Source organism: Amblyraja radiata, chromosome 1 (assembly GCF_010909765.2).
Source record: "Amblyraja radiata isolate CabotCenter1 chromosome 1, sAmbRad1.1.pri, whole genome shotgun sequence".
Classification (NCBI taxonomy): domain Eukaryota; kingdom Metazoa; phylum Chordata; class Chondrichthyes; order Rajiformes; family Rajidae; genus Amblyraja; species Amblyraja radiata.
Window position 1 is genome coordinate 151844140 of NC_045956.1, and position 11140 is coordinate 151855279.

At 39.2% G+C, this 11140-nt stretch overlaps 1 protein-coding gene across 1 annotated transcript; it reads left to right on the top strand.

Moving 5' to 3' along the window:
• The first annotated feature begins 271 nt into the window (after nt 1–271).
• On the top strand, nt 272–9779 carry rax (retina and anterior neural fold homeobox). The gene is made up of 3 exons (XM_033032787.1): nt 272–1025; nt 1399–1640; nt 8917–9779. The coding sequence occupies exons 1-3, from the start codon at nt 755–757 to the stop codon at nt 9367–9369; spliced, it is 966 nt and encodes a 321-aa protein (XP_032888678.1). The 5' UTR covers nt 272–754; the 3' UTR covers nt 9370–9779.
• Nucleotides 9780–11140: the final 1361 nt, after the last annotated feature.

Below are 11140 nucleotides of genomic sequence, written 5' to 3' on the forward strand. Positions count from 1 at the left end.
TGTATGATTGAAGTAATGTAGCATCTTTCATTGTATAGTGAAAAACCAAAGTTTATTAAGGGATTGAGTTATAATTTGTTTTAAATACATCATACATCTGTAATCTGTGTAGTTATTAAGGATGTGCAATTGTTCGATCTTGTTCTTTTGAACAAGCTCTATTCTAATCCCCACCCGCTCCACCCCCTCATCCTTTCATCCAGCGCCAGCTGGGATACACAAAGATTGGTCCAAGATTTATAAGGAAATTTCGCCAGAGGCTTCCCAGAAGTGCAAGAAAGAAGTTCGAACACGCCGCTTCTAACAGCCAAGGAGCTTGAAGCCTTTAATAAGACGGTCTTCGCTGATTGGAAATCTGTGAGCAGCTCGCTGGAAGTTATTGGGTCCTTGAAGAGCGAACTGGTGAACCAGTGATTACTTAAACTAAGGATATGCGCGCTGGAGCCACAATAGAGTCGAAGGGCTTGTCCTCCAAACGTGTCTTGCAGTAACACGGTCACCACATTCTCGCCATATATTTCGAGTAAATTTCCTCAACTACTGGCACACTTAAGCCACCGGCAAATAAATAACCCAATTAGAAGGCTCGCGGCTAAAGAATTCAACTAACAGGGTGACTGACGATTGTTACCCTAGCGGAAGAACCTGAAAGGTGACAACATTAAACACCAGTCAGTTTTTATTTTGAAGATTAAAAAAAAGACCAGATTTTATTTGCTGAAGGACTGTTAGTTAATATCTCGGGCAATAATCCATGCGTTTCCTCTGCTCCGGCTACAACGTGATGGATGAAGATTTGTCATCATTTGGGAGCTTGGGAAGGGGTGCGGGGACCGCTCCTGCCAGGGTGCACAGTATAGACGCGATCTTGGGATTTACTAAAGAAGACCCAGTACCCCATCCAACCTTCCCTTCCAGTAGAAACTCCAGGAGTGTGGAAGAAGCGGGAACAGGCAATGGCCGGGATTGTTGCAACAGAGCGTCAAACTTAAAACATGAACAAGCAAACACGGAACGTTTTGACGGTAACAAGTGTTTTGTTTCCCTGATACCTTTACTATTCAAAGCAAACTAGGCCCAAGTCGCCAAAGGCATCGGTCAACACGTTATATTAGTGTAAATATAACAATTACATTAGTATTTAGTTAAACTGGGTCAAATTGTATAATTACGCTGTGGCGGTGAAATTAAAGTTTTATTCGAGAGCAAACGTTCACTCTTTTTTTTAAACAAAACTGGTTGAAATTAGTACTGTGAAGCAAAGGGCGATTAACAGTTCCTTTATTTTCCATCTCTGAAGTAATTGTTAGATACACCTTTATAACGCTGCAGGTTGGTTGTATTGTGAGTAAATAGACAAACTGGCCACTTGTTTTCTTTTCTCTGTGTTCGGATCAGATCACTTTTGTACGAATAGCAATGGAGAATATCTCCGGCCAGACATAGCGAAAACCAAACAACATGACAATAACTTGCTGGACGAGGACCAGCCCAAGAAGAAACACAGGAGAAACCGAACCACATTCACCACCTACCAACTCCACGAGCTGGAGAGAGCCTTTGAGAAATCTCATTACCCAGACGTGTACAGCAGAGAGGAACTAGCCATGAAAGTCAACTTGCCGGAGGTCAGGGTGCAGGTGAGGCTTTCCTGCTTTTGTTTCCTGCATGTGTTGATTTTAGATATAGAAACATAGAAAATAGGTGCAGGAGTAGGCCATTCAGCCCTTCGAGCCAGCACCACAATATGATCGTGGCTGATCATCCAAAATCACTATCCCATTCCTGCCCCCCCCCCCCCCCCCCCCCCCCCCATATCCATTGATTCCGTTAGCCCTAAGAGCTAAATCTAACTCTCTCAATTTTGTTTTGGTATAGCAGTTCATCAGGTGTTTTCACATTTTCAATAGTGTAGCTTATAGCATTGAAACAGATGCTTGGACCCAATTTGCCCAAACAGACCAAGATTCTTCATCTACACTAGTCTCACGTTTGGCCCATATCCTTCTAAACCTTTCCTATCCATGCCCCTGTCCAAATGTCTTTAAAATGTTATAGTGCCTGCCTCAACCACCTCTTCTGACAGCTTGTTCAATAAACCCACCACATCCTGGGTGAAAAGGTTGCCCCTCAGGTTCCTATTATTTTTTTTCACCTCTCTCCTTAAACCTACCTTCTCTGATTTTTACACAGAATTGCTGGAGGAACTCAGCGGGTGCAGCAGCATCTATGGAGCGAAGGAAATAGGCGACGTTTCGGGCCGAAACCCTTCTTCAGACGTCTGAAGAAGGGTTTCGGCCCGAAACGTCGCCTATTTCCTTCGCTCCATAGATGCTGCTGCACCCGCTGAGTTCCTCCAGCAATTTTGTGTACCTTCGATATTCCAGCATCTGCAGTTCCCTTTTGAACACTTCTCTGATTTTTGATTCCCATACTCTGCGCAAAAGATTATTTGCATTCACCCTGTCTATTCCCATCATGATCTATACACCTCTATAAGATCACCCCTCATCCTACTCCAAAGGCACTTTGTAGACTTGTTACTGTTTATCTGCACTTCCAGATCCCTCTGCCCCAGAACACCCCAGAAGCCTGCCATTCTTTGTGTAGGTCCTGACCTGGTTTGACTTCCCAAAATACAACACCTCACACTTATCTACATTGAACTATCAATAACCATTCCCCAATGGATCAGGATTGTGCTGTAATTTTTCATAACTATTTTAGCTATTCACAATGCCACTCACATATCATCTGCTAACATATTAATCATGCCGTCTATATTCTCATCCAAATAATCGATATATGCCAGAAACGGCTATGGGGCCAGCACCCATCCCCGAGGCACACCACTAGTCACAGGCCTCCAGTTGGAAAAACAACTTTCCACCATCACCTTCAGTTTCCTTCCATGAAGCCAAATATCTATCAAATCGTTGAACTTTCCCTGGATCCCATGCAATCTAACCTTTCAGGGCAAACTAGAGAGAGGAATCTTATCAAATATATTTCCAAAGTCCATATAGACAATATCTACGGCTTTACACTCATCAGCCTTTTGGTTATATCTTTTTCAAATCGTAAGATATGAGCTCTCACGTAGAAAATTACACTGGCTATCCGTATCAGATATCAGACTATCTAGAAACGTTACCTATTCATTTTCTCCAGAGATGCTGCCTGACCCGCTGAGCTACTGCAACATTTTGTGTCTCTCCCTAATCACCCCCTATCTATCCAAATGAATCAATATTTTATCCCACAGAATACTCTCCAGTAACCTGCCTCTCACTTGTGGTGGCAATATCATGACCCATGACTTCCGATTTCAATGTTTCTTTTTATTTAAAACTTGGTGTTATAGCTATTTTAATGTTGGTGAGCAAAGCATTCAAAATGAACTTTAAAACACAGAGTACACAAAAATGCTGGAGAAACTCAGCGGGTGCAGCAGCATCTATGGAGCGAAGGAAATAGACAACGTTTCGGGCCGAAATCCTTCTTCAGACTGATGGGGGGTGTTAAAACACAGGGACAAGTTTGCTATTTTCACTGTAAGGACTTCTTTAATTAAATCATTGCAACTTTTTGCTATGCATTTTTGTTCGAACGCCCAACGTTGTCAGTTCTTCCCAGTTGTCAACACATTTCTGATTATAATATCTCCAAACAAATTATGTATGCATTCAATTGAAGTATTTAGCTTAGGACACAGCCATCCATGATCGCAATGAATGGCGGTGCTGGCTCGAAGGGCCGAATGGCCTCCTCCTGCACCTATTTTCTATGTTTCTACAAAAACTGGAGTAACTTAGCGGGACTGGCAGCATCTCTGGAGAGAAGGAATGGGTAACGTTTCGGGTCGATACCCTTCGAAATTTCACCAGCACGGAGGTGCAAGCCAATTTTGCTACTGAGCCCGCGGTTTACCAGCAGATTACATCCCGGAACCAAAGGGCCACATCAGTTAGTTAGGAAGGTGACACTAAATTGATGGGAAACACGATTTCTCGAAGCCGCCGAATACCCCTTTATTTTTTGTAAAATACTCAGTTTCCACGTTGCAGAAACTTGACAAACTATTTCTCGTGTTCTTTATGATGCATGTCCAAAGCATTACGCCAAGTGTGCTCTAACATTAGAATGTGTACCAGTAAAATTGACTAGAATATTGGAAATGCAAATCAGATCAGTAAGTGTCAAGTTCTATATACACAAGAGTTTGCAGATGCTAGAATATGGAGCAGAGCACGAAATGCTGGAGGAACTCGGGTTTAGGCAGCATATGTGGGAATGGACAGATATTGGGTCGGAACCACGCAAGACTCAAATTCTATAGTTTCGTTTTCATATTTTCTGTTTTTACAGTATAAAAATGATATAATTAATAACACCTTTTAAACGTTGGAACCAAGCGTTGTGATCCCTTAAAGTTCAGCAACAGAAAAATCCCAATTAATATGTTTAGTTTGTAAACGGAAATAGGTGTACAATTTGGCTAATTTATGATCAGGTGTAGTTGAACCATTTGTTCATATTTATAAATTAGTTTTAGAATTTAAAGTCAATGTTTCTGATATGCAAGGGGTGGAATGTTTGCTAATTACAGTCGGTTGCATTGTGAACCTGCTGCTTGCAAGCCGAAACGCGACAAATATTCATATCCACACTGAAAGTTCAGTAAGTAGCAAAGTGTTTCACATAATTAATCGGACATTTCCATGAACCATTTAATAAATTCATTTTGTTCAAGTTTTAATTCAACGATTGGATAGGGGAATGTTTTAAAGTGTTTGTCATTAGAGGCGCTTAACCCATAGATTTGAGTTTTTTGAAATTAAATAAATGAGTGCAATTATACTCCTCTAAACCCCGGAATTAATTTTTAATTGGGGGTTAAAAGTTAACTATTTTACAGGAGGCAGATTATATTCAAAAGAGTTCGTTCTTTTTTCACTTAAAACGCATAATTTATAAAGTCCTTTTATTTCCTACGGTGCTTGGTTTTTAAATTCACCTTCCATGACAAACTAAAACACCTGATATTTGCAGCGTGATGAGATTAAATCGGCAATCTTCTCCAGTGCCCTTTCCTCCAACACCAAAGAGCTTGAATTGTACCACATGCGGATTTCATTGGAGAGAACGCACTTCAACAACTTAATACATATTTTAAAACATAAAATATGGTTCTAGGCTGAGTTTACAAAAGTAAGGGAACAATTTCATCTACCAGTAAAACTAATAATGAACACAAAGTTATTCAAACATTAAATCTGTGCTGTTATAGCTCCAATATCTAATTTCTTTATTTATGGTTCAGTTATATTCATTTTAGTTACACAAAACAAATACGATTTTAATTGTCGCTTTGTTTGTTGCCGCTTCCTACCGTATTTTTTTCATATTAAAAAAAGCATTGTCGTTCAGCAAGTTTAGGGCGCAGCCCAAGAACAAAAATAAATTAAAAACAGGAGTGTGTGTGTGTCAGTTCGCCTCTCCTTTCCGCTATGCCATTCACTGAAATCATCAACGATCCCTTTCCACGGTCCTGTATATGCCCCTCGCATTTCTTCATATCCAAGTTGCTCATTAACCTCACCAGAAATAGCAAACGCATTAAAGACAAATTGTACACATTCAGATCGACAACATTCACAATTTATTTTATGGATGCGTTCTCTGCAATTTAAATAAAATGTTAAATGGAATGGTTTAAATAAAGCAACTTTCCAGCAATCTGCCCTTATTTTTTTCTGAAACCTGGTGTGTGGTTCATTTATCGGAATGCGCCCAAGCCAGCCCATATGAATGTTTGAAGGTATGAATGGTTGAAGATGGAGGCGGGATATACGTTGGAGAAGACATTTTTCTTGAAATAAAAATTTAAAGAAAAGAAATAGGCAAGGACTACAGTTAAAATTCCAGGATGATTTTTTCATTGGCACGATATTTATTATTTTAACACTTAATGTCAATGGAAATAAGATGAGTTTAAATAAAATGATAAATTAGTTGAATTAAAGGCAAGTATAAAATATGATATATTTAATGTGCAAATAACCCAGCAAAGAGGGAAGCTAAAGTTTTGCATTGCTCAAGATGCTGGGCAATTTGATCTGTTTCATAACTTGATAGATTGATGTCAACCTCCCTGTGAGCTTTGTACAATTGCAGCATCGCTGCTGTTAAGTGAATTGAATGTTCTGCAGAAAATTACAATTTTAGAGGCAAGTACATTTTTTTGCTTGACCTTTCTTACCCTTTTTCTGTTCTCATAATCCATCATTTCCCTCCTGCTCCCTATTTGTTTCTGTTCATCTGATCTGGCAGTAATGTGCTCTACTTTCACGCCTGCCATTTCACAAATTCTTTGTAAATCACATTGGTTAAAGAGATAACTGAAGGCTTTGCTATTCACTGTTTAATAGTAAATTTATAAACATTTTTTCTTGATTTAATAAATGAGACAAAAGTTACAAATTGGTGATGTCATGCAAAGTTCTATTCCAATAAAATTCTGGACTGACAGTTTTTATGGTGGCAATTTTATGCTTTATTGAAAAAGGTGAGAAACTTGTTTGAAATACCATAACTTGTTTCCTGTACACTGATCACCATTCAAGAAAGTTTACATTTTTCAACTGATTGAATAATAATCTTTTTTGGCCAACGGTCTTTATTTCCTAATTCCAATGATGCACACATTATAATTTAAATGCACGCATTCATTTTCAGCTTCACACCTAACAATCATCCAAACCTTTTTGTACACACTGACGTTGAATAATTCAAGGTAAGGAACTCACTAAGGTGTTTCTTGAGCAGTCCTTTGGGGTTGAGGATGATTGGCTTCTGTGGGGTCTGCAGAGGTGGATGGGGGGGGGGGGGGGACTTTCCTGCAGATGGGTCAAGTGGTGCTTAATGGTGTCAGCAGGTAGTTTGTCAGTAGTGCTCCTTTTGCTGGGATTCTTTCTGGACTTCTGGTCACATCATGAAAGGAAGGATGTGGAGGCTTTGGAGAGGGTGCAGAAGATATTTACTAGAAGGCTGCCAGGATTAGAATATCAAGGTCATCAATACTCTTGCATTAAGAAGTTTTGAGGAAAAACATTAAGAAGATTTGAGGAAATTCTTTAAATGTTCCTTCCAGACATTTACTAGCAATTAGTTAATGGGTATGATAGCATAATAGTAAGGTCACTGGGCTAGCAGACAGTGACCTCAGCTGTAGATCCTAGGGAATGTTCAAATCCTGTCACAACAGATGAAGAAATTAAATGCAAACTTAATTGTCATTAATTATCAGTAATGGGAAATATTAAACATATACAATTGTGTAAAAGTCCATCTGGCTTGCTACATTCTTCAAGGGAAGGGTACTTACCTTGACCAGCCTATATGTGACTCCAGAACCACCAGTGTGGTTGATTTAACTGCCTTCCAACTGAGGAAGAGGCGGTAAATGCCGCCCTTGTTAGTGACTGCCACATTTCATAAACAGAATGATTAATATCCAAGATTTGCCTTTATCTATTTCTACACATTCACAATAAACATTATGGTACCGTTTTTTGTCTTCCTTCAAATCCATATCGAATTACAATTTGAGCAAAATTGCCTTTGTGGATTATCTGTCAGCTGTTGCTTGGGCTGATATGTTCAATTTGAATATCCCTATGCATCAGATTTTCTCCTCAAAATGTAAGCAACGTTTCTCATGCTAGACATTCACTTCCAACAAACTACATCAACAAATCGGCCTAACACCAGTCAGCTGTTGTTGATATTAAACTGATTTGTACTGTTCCAAATTGAGGTTATTAAAATGATTAGAATTTCATATACATACAACAGAAGGCAGTCAATGGATACTTTTAAGGCAGAGATTGCTAGATTCTTGATTAGTACAGGTGTCAGGTGTTATGTTGAGAAGGCAGGAGAATGGGGTTGAGCGGGAAAGATAGATCGGCCATGATTGAATGGCATAATGGCCGAATGGCCTAATTCTGCTCCTATCACCCAATAACATATGCTGCTATATTTTGTTTATGCATATTTAAATTCCTTTCCAGAGTGTTCCTTCACTTAATATATATTCAGACATGTCAAACGTTAGGTCCTCGCCTGAAACAACACGAGGGCCCAGAGAGAGACCACTGGGGGGGATAAGCAGTCACACAATATTCTGGTTTACAACTGCAATGTCAAAGCTGTCCCAGAGTTCAGAGGATCCTTTAAAACTCCTGCAAAATTACAAAATGCACCCAGCGTTTACTTAACCCACTAAGAATGCTAACTGTGCCACCAATAATCTCAAAACCTTCATGCAACTCAATTTGTACAGGTTCCGTCACAGTTCTCCAATGATTGAAATAATTTTAATGGGAATCAGGCAATATTACCAAGTACACAACTAGGCTGGAATCTTCTCAGTTGCCCATCTGCATAGAAATGTTCTTCACCATGCATCAATATAATTGATACCTATTGTGTTATCTCTGCATAGCCACAGTAAGGATAAAGCTATGAAAGGCTTAAAACTCCACATCAAGTACATGCTCAGTTTTCCATTTTTACAGACAATACATTGATCTATCATAAATTCCAATACAATAATCTGCATGTGGAGTTCTTGTCATTATGTATCTGCCGTCAACTGCAACTTGCAGAATTGTTTGTTCAAAATACCTAGCCGTATACCTTGCTCCTCTGGAAGTCATGCAAGTTATTTTCATGCAATTCAATTTTAACCCAAGTCTATGCCGAATTAATGATCAGAGATGGCAGTTCAAAGCAAATAATGAAGCCTGGAGTCGTCAGTCAAGAAGCACACTGTTCCATGCCAAAATTAAAGATAGAACTATGAATATAAATGTTCAATAAATGTGAAACCATAATGCTCTTTTATTTCAGGTCTGGTTTCAAAATAGAAGAGCCAAGTGGAGGCGGCAAGAAAAGTTGGAAACTAGTGCAATGAAGTTGCAGGATTCACCCATGCTTTCTTTTAATAGACCTTCACAGCCTTCGGCCATGGGCACACTGAACAGTAACTTGTCACTGGATCCTTGGCTCACTTCTCCAATATCCAGCCCAACGGCATTGCAGAACCTACCAGGTTTCATGACTACCACATCTCAGGGTTTGCAGAGCAGCTATACTCCTCCACCTTTCTTAAACTCCCCAGCCTTAACCCACAGCTTGCAACCTATGGGTGGCATCACTCCCACAACTTTTCAATGTGGGACTGCTTATGTGGATAAGTTTCCCCTGGAAGATGCAGACCAGAGAAACTCCAGTATAGCTTTGCTAAGAATGAAAGCCAAAGAACACATTCAATTCATTGGAAAAAGTTGGCAGACTATCTGAGATCACAAACAGAGATGTTGTTTAATAATTATGTTTAATTGATTTAAAAAATGCTGAATAGAAGTTTAACATTGGGATGTAAAAAGGTCTTATTAAATGTCAAGAACCAGAATCATTGTATTATTCCTAAAAACTTGGTTTTTATTTTTGTATATTTGGTGTTAATTGTGGATTTGTTGTAGATGCAATAATTTTGTTGAATATGGTCTGTAGTTTACAAGTGAATATTAGATAAATCACAGATTAATGGTTTCAACTATTTTGTATATTTTATTTTAATGCCCTATAAAATGTGCATTTGACTGTAGAAAGATTCACAAATAACACCAAACATTTTAGCAAAATTAGTTTGTTGTCAGTGAATGAATGTTTTATAAAAAATTGAACATTAAAGATTTACATTTTGGGAACAATAGAGATGCACTTACTTTATCCCTTCAGTTTTGGTACATTTGTGACTTCCTGACTGTCCTGGAGAAGGACAGCCTTGCTTTCACGATGACCTGATGAACCCATTACATTATTCATTAAGCATCTCTGTTCTAAAGAAAAAGGTCTCCATTGAGACATTTCAAACTTTTAAGGTCATAAGGAATAGGAGTAGAATTAATGCTGATCTATCACTCCCTCCTAACCCCATTCTCCTGCCTTCTCCCCATAACTGCTGACTCTTGTACTAATCAAGAATCGATCTATCTCTGCCTTAAAAATGTCCACTGACCTGGCCTCCAGAGCCTTCTGTGGCAAAGAATTCTATAGATTCGCCACCCTCTGAGATAAATGTCTCCTCATCTCCTTCCTAAAATAACGTCCTTTATTTCTGAGGCTATGACCTCTAGTCCTAGACTCTCCCACTAGTGGAAACATCCTCTCCACATCCACTCTATCCAAGCCTTTCACTATTCTGTATGTTTCAATGAGACATTGAAACACACTCATTCTTCTAAACTCCAGCGAGTACAACCCCAGTGCCTACAAACGCTCATCATAGGTTAACCTACACATTCCTGGGATCATTCTTGTAAACCTCCGCTGGACCCTCTCCACAACCAGCATATTCTTCCTCGGATATGGTTCCCAAAATTACTCACAATATTCCAAATGCGGCCTTATCATCTCCTTACAGAGCCTCAGCATTACGTCCCTGCGTGTATTGTCTTTTGCAACATCGCTTTACCTTGGCTTCTATCTTCTTTCCTCTCTTGAAAGGACTGTCTGACTGCTTAACTTTGATTCCACAGACATGAAACTGAGAGCAAGTGTCCAATAAGTAATTCCAACAATTTTGTGTCTATCTTGTGTCTGTCTTCTGAAATATTTCTGTCACCAACGCATGTATTTTCCAGCATGGATCATTGGATTACAAGTTGCCTTACAACCAGGAGTGCCAGCACTGCTGTTATAATACTATGATATGTACTATCTTAACTCATACTGATAAACAGATCAGACACAAAAGGGAAAGATGTGGTTCAGTAGCATTTATGGAACAGAAGAATGTACAAAACAGGAGCAGGGGTATCCATCAAGCCCTCTCTGCTGTTCAACAAGATCATGGCTTTAACTCCAATTTCTTGGCTGTGCCCATCAACTTTAACTCCAACATTTTGTTGACCCTGTGGAGACCAAATCATTGAATATGTTAAAGGACAAGATAGATTTTGGTTTACAAGGGGGACATTTTGACCTAGAGCATTTTCAGTGATTCAGTCTTTATAAGTTTGTAGGGTAGACAATTCTAAATATTCACATGCTTCAGAGAAGAAATTCT

Bases quoted from the DNA above. Each gene is read 5' to 3' on its own strand.
- rax (XM_033032787.1), top strand. From the start codon at position 755: ATGCGTTTCCTCTGCTCCGGCTACAACGTGATGGATGAAGATTTGTCA. The intron at 1,026-1,398 runs GTAACAAGTGTT...TGTTCGGATCAG, and splicing joins AAACACGGAACGTTTTGACG to ATCACTTTTGTACGAATAGC. The intron at 1,641-8,916 runs GTGAGGCTTTCC...CTTTTATTTCAG, and splicing joins TGCCGGAGGTCAGGGTGCAG to GTCTGGTTTCAAAATAGAAG.